The 12,433-nt window shown below is 52.6% G+C and overlaps 5 protein-coding genes across 5 annotated transcripts; 4 read left to right on the top strand and 1 right to left on the bottom strand.

Moving 5' to 3' along the window:
- Positions 1-572: 572 nt before the first annotated feature.
- Positions 573-2,221, top strand: BO86DRAFT_329260 (SDR family oxidoreductase). Its single transcript, XM_025668668.1, has 5 exons — positions 573-729; positions 787-838; positions 902-1,034; positions 1,090-1,380; positions 1,461-2,221. The coding sequence occupies exons 1-5, from the start codon at positions 708-710 to the stop codon at positions 1,965-1,967; spliced, it is 1,005 nt and encodes a 334-aa protein (XP_025532291.1). The 5' UTR covers positions 573-707; the 3' UTR covers positions 1,968-2,221.
- Positions 2,222-2,886: 665 nt separating this feature from the next.
- Positions 2,887-4,631, top strand: BO86DRAFT_385248 (mitochondrial 37S ribosomal protein bS1m). The gene has a single exon (XM_025671062.1). It carries the CDS (start codon positions 3,343-3,345, stop codon positions 4,360-4,362), a length of 1,020 nt encoding a protein of 339 aa, XP_025532290.1. The 5' UTR covers positions 2,887-3,342; the 3' UTR covers positions 4,363-4,631.
- Positions 4,632-4,891: 260 nt separating this feature from the next.
- On the top strand, positions 4,892-6,004 carry BO86DRAFT_385247 (40S ribosomal protein eS17). The gene is made up of 4 exons (XM_025671061.1): positions 4,892-4,946; positions 5,011-5,136; positions 5,213-5,410; positions 5,483-6,004. Exons 1-4 carry the CDS (start codon positions 4,926-4,928, stop codon positions 5,555-5,557), a joined length of 420 nt encoding a protein of 139 aa, XP_025532289.1. The 5' UTR covers positions 4,892-4,925; the 3' UTR covers positions 5,558-6,004.
- BO86DRAFT_352685 (Rtr1/RPAP2 family protein phosphatase) lies at positions 5,996-6,993 on the bottom strand (the record flags this gene model as incomplete). The annotated part of the gene is made up of 1 exon (XM_025669493.1): positions 5,996-6,993. The coding sequence occupies exon 1, from the start codon at positions 6,983-6,985 to the stop codon at positions 5,996-5,998; it is 990 nt and encodes a 329-aa protein (XP_025532288.1). The 5' UTR covers positions 6,986-6,993.
- Positions 6,994-7,725: 732 nt separating this feature from the next.
- Positions 7,726-12,242, top strand: BO86DRAFT_406117 (SH3 domain protein). Its single transcript, XM_025674149.1, has 3 exons — positions 7,726-9,986; positions 10,043-10,138; positions 10,195-12,242. The coding sequence occupies exons 1-3, from the start codon at positions 8,171-8,173 to the stop codon at positions 11,979-11,981; spliced, it is 3,699 nt and encodes a 1,232-aa protein (XP_025532287.1). The 5' UTR covers positions 7,726-8,170; the 3' UTR covers positions 11,982-12,242.
- Positions 12,243-12,433: the final 191 nt, after the last annotated feature.

Genomic DNA, 12,433 nt, shown 5'->3' with positions numbered 1-12,433 from the left:
TTTTTTGAGGCAGGCAACTAGGCCCTTTCCAAAAGTACAACATTTGGATAGTTGTTCGCCAAGCATACGGGACAGTGCAGACTAGACGAATCTTACGGAGGGCGGCGGCTGCATCTGTAGCTGAAGATGACCAAATAATTTCTATGACTAGGTTCTGGGATGAGAGTTCGGTGCCAATGTCATCATCAAAAGTCCTGCTTTTGATTGCCATAGGTAAACGGGGTCACTTACCTGATCTATTTTCCCAGGTACATCAAAGACCACGATCAGGGACTAAGAAACGCTGTTATCGTAAATCCGGTCTAGAGTGCTTATCCGATAACGCAATGTCAGCGAATCTGCCTCCCTTAAATCCGCCTACAGGCGCTTGGGGCAGACTCAGTGGACAACGGCCAACAGCCAACAGCCAGCCACAATTTGAACCCTGGTAATGTCGCGGAGCTAGATGGCCATCTCCTACTATCTAGTCGCGATCTGTTTCCAGTATTTGTAATCAGAGTGGGCGCCTATCGAGCTCGTATGATATGACCAACAGTGGATCGTAGTGGGGGGCATATAGTTCGTCATTTGAGGGGTAACGGTGCATCCCCAGGTATTAAAAGGGCAAGGAAGTCACCCCTCGAGATATCCCAAGGGAGTCGAAAACTACCTCCGAAACCTGCTCATTCCAATTCAGAACAAGCAAGACTAGTACCCCTATACTCAAGATGCCTAAAGTCCTTCTTACTGGTAAGAAAGGCCCGGCTCATAGTGCTTGCTGTGGAGAAGACTGACATTCTGTCTCAGGAGGTAGTGGCTTCATTGCTGCTCACATCATCGACAATCTTTTGGAGCGTGGGTGAGTGCGATGGATTTAAGTTGGGGTTTATTCGAATGCTCATTGAAACCCCCAATACTGTAGATTTGATACAGTCGTTACGGTGCGGTCCGATGAAAAAGGCCAGAAAATCCTTAATGCGCATCCAAACACGCCAAAGGAGAAGCTCTCCTACATAATTGTTCAGGATGTTGCAGCAGATGGCGCGTTTGACGAGGTATGGCCGATGTCGTTTCTCTACTTGTGCCATGGCTAAGCATTCCTGAATTTAGGCTGTTAAATCCGATCCGCCCTTCGACTATGTTCTACACACCGCATCGCCATTTCACTTTAACATCTCAGACCCTGTGAAGGATTTTCTGGAGCCAGCCGTGAAGGGTACTACTGGCATATTGAAAGCAATCAAAGCCCATGCTCCAACTGTCAAGCGTGTGGTGGTCACCTCATCCTTCGCTGCAATCGTCAATCCTAAAGCACATGCGAAGGTTTACAGTGAGGAGAACTGGAACCCTGTAACGTGGGAGGAGGCGATGGATCCTGCTCAAACATACAGAGCAAGCAAGGTGAGATGCACCTGTCTGTCATTTAGAGCCCTAATCCACGGTAAGGTAGCTGCCTTACTGACCTTCTTGCTTGCGTACAGACATTTGCTGAAAAGGCCGCTTGGGAATTCGTTGAGAAAGAAAAGCCAAACTTCGACATTGCAACCATCAACCCACCTCTGGTCTTCGGCCCTGTTGTTCCCTACCTGAATTCTTTGGACGCCATCAACACTTCTAATCAAAGACTTGCAAACCTGGTCCAAGGGAAATTCAAAGATGGGCTTCCTCCTACGGGTACGTTCTTGTGGGTAGATGTCCATGATGTCGCATTAGCCCACGTTAGGGCTATTGAGGTTTCTGAGGCCGGTGGCCAAAGGTTTTTCACTACTTCTGGCTACTTTACCAACAAAGAGCTTGTGGAAGTGGTACGAGAGTCGTTTCCCGAGGTCGCAGACAAGCTACCCTCAACGGATGCGCCTAGCGACCTGCCTGATGATGTGTATGGCTACGACAACAAGAAGTCGATTGAGATTCTAGGTATTCAGTATCGGCAACTGAGGGAAACGGTTGTTGACACTGTTAAGTCAATTCTCAGCGTTTCTGCGTGATCATATATGATGTTGTGCCACGTATTATCGATCTGAAAGAGCTAGTAAGTGTTAACTACATATTCAAGACCTTATGACCTGAGTACTCCACTTCAAAAATACCATGAAAAGACACGGAAAGGTTCCGAAACGCTCAGCATTGAAGAATCATGACCGAAGCCTACTTTAGATGCAGCAACGTTGATTGTGAGAGTATCATAACTTTCAGTTTGAAGAAAATGTTATACTATACCGTTCAGATAGCTCATTCAGCTCTATAGGAGCCCTTCACTGTTTGCGTTGAGAAAATGCATCTCATTGTGCTGTCCTGGCCTTGAGACTCTGAGACCTTTCAAAGCATCATATTGATATGTGCAGACGTCTGGGAGGTAGATCTTATAACCAGCCATGTAGATGGAAAACCCGCCTTTGAATCTTTGAAGATAGCTTAAAGCTTATAATATGCCAACATTCCTCAGTCAACAATGGTCTCTCAAAATGGTGTTTAACACCTTCTATGTAGCAAACATTCTACCAAGCTGAAGCGCCTCGCATATTGGTGAAACCCTTCTACCTTATCTCGAAGCACCGACTTCAAAGAAACCCGACAGCTGCTGTCGATTTTCTACCACATACAATGTTTGCAAATCAGATATCAGATGCGACGTCGGTCTAGGTACCGTGGATAGTGTTTTGTATAGCGGTATTCAGACCACCAAAAGATATTAATCAGATGAGATACTCAGATAGGCCCTGGTACCATATGGGCAAATCAGCACCACCTACGGAAGAAGGATTTACAATCTCGTGGCTTGACATCGCAGCCAACAGGCTTTACAACCCTGCGCCAAGTGAACGGGTGATCAGGTGCATGATGTGTCGTTGTGGGCTGCCGTAACCCACGGCTTGGCGCGGCCGTAGAGGATTGCCCGCTACAATCAACTTTTCTCCAGCTTCCTCAGCAAAGAGACCACCCGCACAACGTCCCAGCCATCAGTCCCGCGCCATGGTGACAGCCAGGCTATCCCCGACAGCAAACTTGCTGCGGAAGTCTCGCGTGTTTGCACTTCCGCAGGCCTTGGCTCCGCCTCAAGAACGACCAACTTCGAGGCAGGTCTTTGAATCCGATTCCGCAACCCTTCCTCACCCAATTCGAGCGGCCATTGTCACACCTTCATCTTCTCTTCTGAAGGGTGACTGGGGTTTGAAGAGACCCTTGCCGGCAAAGACAACGTCCGCTAGATCCTCACGGCCTGTGGTTCGACTCAATGCTTTAGACACCTTTGAACATACCACGGATTTCGAATCAGCGGCGGATCATACGGTGACCTTGGAGAAGTTTCAAGAGCTCCATTTGCCGATGTCCCTTCCTGAGAAAGTCAGCTACTCCAGCAACATGGCTCCTCGGCACTCGAGTCCTTTCGAAGCCCGTTTGGACAACACCGAAAAAAGCAACGGCCTCAGAGACCCGGCCGCCAAAAAGTTCCGGCATTCTGGACCATACCTCGCCAGTCAGACGGAGGCGGAGTTCCAGGCCTACTTGGATACTGTGCGCAGGGACAAGCCGAAGATCATGAAAAAGTTGCGCAGTTATTTCCTCGCAAAGAAAAAGGCCGAGCGAAGAAAGCAGGCACAGGATAGCGGAGATTTTGCGGGCATCGATGAACCCTTCGTATTTGATGCGGAAGAGTTCCAGGCATATGTCAAGTCGCTGCGTACGGATCCATTCAGCCTAGGCCCAGTGATCTTCCAAATCCTGGATCTCCCACCACCTCCTATGATACCTTCCGACCTGATTGGAAAGACCTATTACCTACCTCCTGCCCCCCAACTGTCTGCTCCTGAGTATGTTGCGTCCGGACCTCCGAAGACGCACCCCTCCGCAGGATTATCCTACACCAGGTCTCACGCCTTGGTCTACAACCATCCCAGATTTGGACCTCAGACTTATCAACGTCCTGTTGAGGCACGTGTCTTGCGTCCCAAGGGCAGGTTCAAGAACAAGGGAGGAAATGCGGTTGGCGGTGTTGCTGGTATCGTTGTGGAAGATCTCAACGCCATGGCCTTCACTGAATATGACGGGCCAGCTGGCATTGATCAATTTGACGTCTCCATCCCTGGTGGTGCCAAGTACTGGGTCAACCCTATTCGGGCTTCCATTAATTCACACGGTCGCATTGATTTGGCTAGTTACCGCGCTACCGTTACGTCTAGAGCCCCATACGGAATCACAGAGTACCAGAAGCCGAGAATAATGAAGGCGCCCCGTTACGTCGCTCATAGTGGCCAGCGGCAGGTGCCGAGGTTGGATAGAGCTCGCCCCCAGACCGGCACATTCTCGGCGTCGGAGGACTTGGGCTCCCCAGCGGATAATCCGGAGGCTCTCGCACGGGATCTCATGAAGAGCTTTACCTAAGCATGAGCGAGAGCTGTCTGATTTAGTGATATTGTTTCTTTCTATCTCGATGGTGCAGCTTGTTTTTGCAGCTATTGGGGAGCTGTGCGGTCTGTATGAATATGCGGTTTTCTGGTCGATGTAGAGCTACTCCTATTCTTTCTTTCTTTTTCTGTTGTATAAGCACATTGCAGTCCATACATAGTAGCAGTTTCACCTGTTGCCAAACCATTCTCAAGTTCTGAAACGCTCCCCTGGTCCCCAGTTAACTCGTAATGGCTCCTTTGACTACCAATGAGAAATTTCAGTATAAGTTGTTAATGTACCGAGTGATATTAGATAGTTTGTTCCTGTTACGTATAACTACTGGTGACTGACTGAGTAATTGGTCAGCCACAAATGCTGATTAAGCATTGGTTGAGAGCAATGATCACGTGTAGATAGTTAGGGCTGACCGGCAGGGCGACTGCCAGCACGTGACCCGCACACGGCTAAGCGAGGACGGGTGTCTTTGAGGATCGGGAGACATAAGGAATCTTGGTCGGAGTTTCGAACATCCATCCAGCCAGCAACAAACCGCCAAAATGGGTCGCGTCCGTACCAAGGTGAGCAGAGACCGCACAGAAATCGCGTGCTGATGCCACGATTCTAATGATTTTCGCCGTGTAGACAGTCAAGCGTTCCGCTAAGGTCATCATCGAGCGTTACTACCCCAAGTTGACGCTCGACTTCGAGACCAACAAGCGCATTTGCGATGAGATCGCTATCATTGCCTCCAAGCGTCTCCGCAACAAGGTTAGTCGGAATCCGCGCGCGCCTCGAAAGAAGCTAGAAAAATCCGGAGTGGATCGCTGATTTTTGTTGGAATTAGATTGCTGGTTACACTACCCACCTTATGAAGCGTATCCAGCGTGGCCCTGTCCGCGGTATCTCCTTCAAGCTTCAGGAGGAGGAGCGTGAGCGCAAGGATCAGTACGTTCCTGAGGTCTCCGCTCTGGATGTCTCCCAGACCGAGTCCGGCCAGCTCGATGTCGACGCCGACACCAAGGATCTCCTCAAGAGCCTCGGTGTAAGTTTTCTCCCCACCATGAATAAGATAAGGGAGAAGTTGAAGCAAGCTAATATGTCTCGCCTCTTCTAGTTCGACAACCTCAAGGTCAACGTCGTCAACGTCACCCAGCAGCAGGTCCAGGAGCGCCCCCGTCGCTACCGGTAAATCTGTGCGCCCTCGAGCGGAAGATGAAAAAGTTTTACGATTGTCTTGGGTCGATCCATGGCGTTTTCATGCTTGTTCTGGCAGGCTTCCAGCTACCATTGTAGTCTAGAAACAGACTCATGAGGAATGAACATGACTTTCGTCAAACAAGGTGTCGCCGATTCTCCTGACGGAGATGACGCTTGATTGCCAATTCACTTCCCGTTCAGCAGCTGGTCTCACGGCCGGTTGCTGCGTAGGAATTCCATATTTCATCGCCAATCGGACAGCCATGTCTTGTGATCCTATGATCGATGCTGTTGCCGATCTTCAGCGGTGCTATATCGTCTTAGATTTTGTAGATTGCTATCCTATCTGGGTATCATCCTGGAATGCAACGCCCCTTGTAATGCCAATGGCTCCATTCAATCATTACTGCCATTTTTGCCCTCGGCAGGCTCAATGATCACGAGGCACATATCCTTCGATCGAGCCTCCTTTCTCGTCTCCGGGGCGCATCTGCGGTGCCGTCACTGGGCCAGCAGCGCGACTGCTCTCCTGCACGTTGACATCCACGCGACCCGTGTACAATGCCGGGTGAGCATCGCCACGCTCAAGGGCAAGCTCCTGCGAACGTGCGTCATCACGAACCGACAGCTTGGCCATGTGATCGAACACGTCGCTGGAGCTTGGTCCCTCGTGCACATGCAAGTCCCCTAGCTGACCGGTAACCTCGTTGACGCTGGCCGCGCTCCGCATCTTGCCCTTTCCTTGCTGCTGTGTTCGGGCCCGTTCCTCTTCGAGGAGTAGGATATGGGCGCCGTGGGCATCGTCCGCTCGTCGTTCCCACACCGGTTGCTCGGCGAGCTGCACTCGGATGAACATCGCCCGTTCCGCACACGCATCGGAGCACCACATCTCCAACTTTTCTTTCGGGACGATGTTCATCTCGCGCCCGCGCCCGCCGGGCCCGCTGCCCTTCGCGCCCCACGTGATGCGAAAGGCGCCGCGAGAGTCCTCCTTGCGATGTTCATGGGGGCAAAGAGTATACCCGCACAGTCCTTCTATGTTTCGTTCCAAAATCAGATTATCGTAATCGGCGGGTTGGAAGGGCGTCAATGCAGACTTGAAGGCCCGAGCATCTTCGGGGGACGGGGAGCTGGGATCCGCGGATGGTGAGGTGGGGAACTGGACGAGGTCGAGGATGCGATCGAGAATGAGCGCCTCTGCATCCTTTTGAGCTTGGATCTGGCGCGCATGGTGCAGCGCGATCGCCATCTGACGGGGATCAGCGCCGGGTCTGGATGTTAATGGTCCTTGCTCCTGTCGTGACATGCCGGCTTTGGGTGGCGATTGGCGAGCGGTCGCAGGGTTTGAGCGAGTCAACGAAGCGGAAGCTGCGTGCGCGGATGGAAGTGAGGTTTTGAGTACTTGTCGACCCGAGGACATGTTTACGGAGAGATTATATATACAACTTGAGAAAGAAAGAACGGGAGGGAAGACGGATATGAGGTGAATAGTCAGTCGGATGGAAAGGGAAGGTCGGAATGAGAGTTGCACAAGGTTCAAATTTGGTCGGGTCGGCAGGAGGCAAAAACCCCGGATTGAAAGGGAAGCTAAGCGCACTCAGGTAACAACACCCACATGGATGACGATGAGGTTGGTTAGTCCTCCCTACTCATACTTATGACCTGCTAACTGCTGCATAATCACTTATCGGTGGCCAATTGCGACTGTAATCAGGAGATCAGGAGAAGAATGAACAACATGTGCACCTGGCAGCCACCCAATTTAGGTGCCCGTCTACTTGTGAGGTTCCCAACGTGTGAAATGTGGTGTTTGATTGATTGATTGATTGGCAATGGAATCGGTGGTGGATGACCGGTTCAGCCTCTGCTCAATCTTATTAGCCGCCGATCGCCCCCGTGGTGGAGCTGCTTGTGAGAGCGGGCGAGCAAGAGAATGAGTGAGAGAGTAAGAGAGAGAACTTAGAGAAGTGAAGGAGGACTAAGGAGGGTCCGTCTGTCTGTAACGAGTCTAACGACTTTGTAACTACACCTTAGTCTACTTGTCGTAACTGACTGTACTTGCCTTACATTTCCGTACATCCTAGTCTATCCTCTCTGTTCATTCCTCCCTCTCCCTCTCCCTCTCCTCCCCTCCTCCCCCAAAATCCCCCCCCCGCTCATCATTCCCTACTTTCCGCCTCTGTTTCTCAATTCCTCCTCTATAGTCCCTCTCTTCCTACCTTCCCTTTTTGTGAAATAATTCATCATCTCATGGACAGTGTGTCCTTTTGACTGCAGTAAGTTTCTCACTAGCCTGGATCCCACCAGCTGTCCTTCTGGCGGTGTGTGAGCGAGCGTGTCCGATCCCACCCCCTCCATCGGCCATGCTCTGACGTACGTCAGTCCACCAGGCTGACATATTCTTATTGTTATTTCCTTGTCCTCAAAGCAGACCACCTCGCAGTGAAGCACATCTCGCATATGTTTAACTGCATAAAGCCGTACATAATTTAGTGCTTTTGCCTGCAGATATCCCGCCTGTCTCTTCGATTCGATCCATTCCTCCAATCCCAACTTGAAGTCATCCATTCCACCTCCGTGACGGGAACCTTCAACTTGCCGCCAAATGTCCGGTCCGCCATTCACGGTCAGAGCGGTCTTCGAGTATTCTTCGGACCACGATGACGACCTTAATTTCGCTATCGGACAGATCATAACCGTCACAGCTGAGGAAGATGCAGAGTGGTACTTTGGTGAGTATGCGGACGACTCCGGGCGCAAAGTAGAGGGCATTTTCCCCAAGAATTTCGTCGAAAGATATGAGCCCCCTGCACCCCCGCGACCGACTCGTCCCAGCAGACCCAGGAAGGAAGCAGAGCCGGTTCCGCCACCCCCGGAGCCTGCTGCTGCAGCTGCAATCCCTGCTCCAGAGAGTTCCTACCACCCCGAGCCCGAACCCGAGCCCGAGCTTGAATCTGAGCCTGAGCCAGAGCCAGAGCCCGGGGTTGTGAAGACACCTGCAGCCGTACCTCAGCCACCCAGCTCTCCCCCTCCAGCTCTAGCATCGCCGGCAAGTGAGATTCCTCCGTTTAAGCCGGTAGCAGCTCCCGTTCCCCATCCTTCGACGAGGGATGCTGGTGAACCCGTTCCTAAACCGGTATCCAAGCCGCCGCCTCCCGCTGTCGCCGAGAAGCCTACCGGGTCGTCTTTCAGGGATCGTATTGCGGCGTTTAACAAGCCTGCTGCGCCGCCAGTTGCGCCTTTCAAGCCAGGCGGGCTTTCTCAGAGCTCCAACACGTTTATACGGAAACCGTTTGTTGCACCGCCACCTAGTAAGAACGCCTATGTACCTCCGCCCAGAGAGCCTCCCCCGCAGAAGGTATATCGCAGAGAAGAGGATCCTGATGTTCAAGAACGAGTAACGAGAGAACTTCCTACGCGAGAGCCTCCTGTGTCTGAGGCTCGTCCTCTGTCGAGTGATGGTCCGGAAGAAGGCGCGGAGGATCAGCCCAAGCCAACAAGTCTCAAGGAACGTATTGCGCTTCTCCAGAAACAACAGATGGAACAGGCTCAACGTCATGCCGAAGCTGCGCAAAAGAAGGAAAAGGCGAAGCGGCCTCCGAAGAAGCGTCTCGAATCCCACGAAGACACTCTTCCTACACAAGATCTTTCCACTGAAGGAGCCGAAGCACACGATCCGGCACGAGAACATGCTCATGAAGCAGTGGGACCAGCTGTGCCGCAGCCTGCGATGCCACCCCCGCCTGCGCAGGAGCTCGCCAGCGACACCAATGATGCGGATGATTCTGCTGCTGCCGACACGGAGGATGCGGAAGAAACTTCCACAAGCAAGGAAGACTCTGACGAGCGTGCCCGTGCAGAGGTTCGACGTCAAGCACAGGCTCAGGACGCGCATGCAAAGGCAGAACGCACAGATGAGCCGCAGTCAGATGACGATAACGAAGAAGCCGAAGAACCAGCGCCGGAGGGCGAGGACGAGGACGAAGAGGAGGATATTGACCCTGAGGTCAGGCGAAAGATGGAACTTCGAGAGAGAATGGCAAAGATGAGTGGTGGCATGGGTATGATGGGTTTCTTCGGGCCCCCTGGTGGTATGCCTATCCCTGGTGCGGCTCGCAAACCAAAGGCGCCTGCGCCTGCGCCTGCGGAGACGGAGAGAGCCATTGATGATGAGAGCTCCCGTCCCGCCGCAGCCCCTCCGGTCCCTATCATGGCCTTGCCTGGAATGAATGCGGGAAAGCCTCCAGTTTATCCTAATGTCCAGAAAGAGGAAGAAGTGCAGGAGGAAGAACAGGAAGAGTCTCCCGCAAGCCCGATAACTGAGCAGCATGCTGCACACGAGGTTCCTAATGTAGAGGAAGTTGTCCATGAAGAACCTCCTCAACGCCGTGTGTCTGTCGATAGACCATTTACACCGCAAGGTACGGAAGATGCTGCTTAATATCCATGAGGGCTATTGCTGACAGTCCATTCACAGAACGCGCAGTTCCTCCCCCTCCTCCACTCAACACGCGTCCGGTACCACCTCCAGTTCCTCATGAACAGCCTTTGTCCCCTCCGCCGATTCCAGGATGTAAGTTCAGTCATTCTAGTGCTCAGTATTAGTTCGCACTAACTTGGGGTAACTAGCTCAATCTCTGCCACCCCCCAAGGGGGCTGCACCCGCCGACCCAGGAGACGAATCTGATGACGAATTGTCCCTGCATCCGAACGCTACGCCGGTCACTGCAGCAGAGCAACCAGCACCTCCGCTCCCCGACCATCTCGACTCTCGCCGAGCATCGACTTACGATACAACATCTCCCTTGTCACCTACACTCCCTGCAGACAAGAGAATGAGTCGCCCTCCTCCCCCGGTACCAGTCAATCCCCCAGTTCCATCCCAGAGTAGACCAATCCCGCCCCCTCCTCCAGTCAATATTCGGCGAAGATCTACAGCCGACAGTGGGGCAAGTATGACTTCGCAGCCCCGCCAAGCGGGAGAGGGTATTGAAGGCGAAATAACTGAATATGATGGCGACTACGACACGGACATTGCATCCGGTGCCAAGTTCAAGGATGCTCTAAAGTCACACGGCCGCGATTCTAGCCTCGACGAAGGTGTCATGACCGACGAACACTCGCTTCGATCTCCTGGAAGCCCGCCCCAGACCCGTCTCCCGCCTCCCCCTCCTCTGTCTGCCCCACGAGCAGTGCCCCCTCCGCCGCCGATCCAGCCTCCAAAGAGTTCCGGCAGAGACTCTATCCAGTCGCCTAGAGGACCCCCACCTCCTCCACCGCAAAGAGAGCCTTCATATGGCGGTGACGATGATGAGTATGATCCTTACCGTTATACTGCTCCCCAGCATGGCGTGCCTGTCTCAAGAGCACCACCACCGCCACCAATCCCCAGCGGCCCGGTGGAAGCTCCACCTATGCCTCCTCGGTCTGCTGAAGACGAGTCCGATGATCTTTATGAAGCTTCACCCGTTCAACCTTATGGCGAGACATCAATTTCGTCGCCTCGTGAAAAGCGTACCTCGATGGCTCCTCCGCCCCCTAGTCTACCTCCGCCTACACCTCGCAGCAACCGTGCATCGCTGGACATTCCAAGAGCCCAGCCCAGTGTCCGGAGATCTATGGATGTTTCCCGTCCATCTATCGATTTAGGCTTTATTGCCACGGACGTTGACTTGGCAGAGAACACTCTTTGGTGGACGCAACCCAATACCCCTCCTCCTGTCTTCCAGAATCGCAAGGATGTTCTTCTCGAGTTCGAGGAGTCAAATTCCTCCAAGCGGGGCGGTAAAACCACTGTGACCAAGGATGTTTATATCTTGTTCATCGACTACTCCCAAACTGTTGTATCTGTGAACTTTGATGCTCGCAACCCTAGTGATGCGGCCCTTGAACAGCGCCACGAGGCGCCTCCTCATCAGCCGCGTCAAGATCAACTCGAAACTGCCCACAACCAGATTGGCACGCGCATTGCGAATGCAGTTAATGGCATCCAGAACACTACTGTCGCGGATGGCACTCCACATGGCCTGGTGCAGCATCTGCTCAGTCCTCTGTCTGATGTCCTGCTTCCTGTTGGCACGCGCGCCTACGGTGCTCTTGTTTACTCGAACCTGGCCAATGCCTCAGTGCAGCAAAATGATGAGATCCGGGCAGGAGATGTTGTGACTTTCCGTAACGCACGGTTCCAGGGCCACCGTGGCACCATGCATCAAAAGTACAGCTCCGAGGTTGGCAAGCCCGATCACGTAGGCATTGTGGTTGACTGGGACGGCACCAAGAAGAAGATCCGCGCTTGGGAGCAGGGCAGAGAAAGCAAGAAGGTCAAGATGGAGAGCTTCAAGCTGAATGACTTGCGGAGTGGAGAATGTAAGGTGTGGCGTGTGATGCCTCGGAGTTATGTTGGCTGGGATAAATAAGGAAGACGCACTGTGCGGCCCTCGAAGACTCGTGGAGAGCTCTGCTGGTATGTGTACTGCAGATAAGCTTGCCAGGAGGTCTGTGTGAGCCTTGGGGTGGTGTTGTTCTATGATCTGCTTCCATATATTACCTACCTTTCTTGTTGTACCTATCTATCCATTGAATGTCGTTCAGTGCAATTGCCAAAGCACTGCGATGATTGTTGTTTTAGTTTTGCTGTCGGCGTACTCCATTACATCAAGAACTGCTGAATCTTAGAGAATGTCCCCCTCCCACTATTGTTGCCAGGATTACTCTAGCTTCTTGTGAGTCACTACACCGTACCATGTACTCAATAATTTCTGTACAGTACAGTAGCTGCATGATTCATGCAATGGCCACGGCCAAAGGCACTCACTCAGTAGTAACAGTACAGTTGGGCAGAAAGTGCGACCCGCAGTGGCGTTCATGG

Source organism: Aspergillus japonicus, assembly GCF_003184785.1.
Source record: "Aspergillus japonicus CBS 114.51 unplaced genomic scaffold BO86scaffold_3, whole genome shotgun sequence".
NCBI classification, from domain to species: Eukaryota; Fungi; Ascomycota; class Eurotiomycetes; order Eurotiales; family Aspergillaceae; genus Aspergillus; species Aspergillus japonicus.
The sequence above is the reverse complement of the archived record's forward strand: the minus strand, read 5'-3'. Positions and strand labels throughout refer to the sequence as shown.

Excerpts from the sequence above, each read along its gene's own strand:
- BO86DRAFT_329260 (XM_025668668.1), top strand. The coding sequence starts at position 708 with ATGCCTAAAGTCCTTCTTACTG. Across the intron at positions 1,035-1,089 it reads CAGATGGCGCGTTTGACGAG|GCTGTTAAATCCGATCCGCC; the intron begins GTATGGCCGATG and ends TCCTGAATTTAG. Across the intron at positions 1,381-1,460 it reads AAACATACAGAGCAAGCAAG|ACATTTGCTGAAAAGGCCGC; the intron begins GTGAGATGCACC and ends GCTTGCGTACAG.
- BO86DRAFT_385248 (XM_025671062.1), top strand. The coding sequence starts at position 3,343 with ATGGCTCCTCGGCACTCGAGTCCTTTCGAAGCCCGTTTGGACAACACC.
- BO86DRAFT_385247 (XM_025671061.1), top strand. The coding sequence starts at position 4,926 with ATGGGTCGCGTCCGTACCAAG. Across the intron at positions 5,137-5,212 it reads CCAAGCGTCTCCGCAACAAG|ATTGCTGGTTACACTACCCA; the intron begins GTTAGTCGGAAT and ends TGTTGGAATTAG. Across the intron at positions 5,411-5,482 it reads ATCTCCTCAAGAGCCTCGGT|TTCGACAACCTCAAGGTCAA; the intron begins GTAAGTTTTCTC and ends CGCCTCTTCTAG.
- BO86DRAFT_406117 (XM_025674149.1), top strand. The coding sequence starts at position 8,171 with ATGTCCGGTCCGCCATTCACGGTCAGAGCGGTCTTCGAGTATTCTTCG. Across the intron at positions 9,987-10,042 it reads TAGACCATTTACACCGCAAG|AACGCGCAGTTCCTCCCCCT; the intron begins GTACGGAAGATG and ends GTCCATTCACAG. Across the intron at positions 10,139-10,194 it reads CCCTCCGCCGATTCCAGGAT|CTCAATCTCTGCCACCCCCC; the intron begins GTAAGTTCAGTC and ends TGGGGTAACTAG.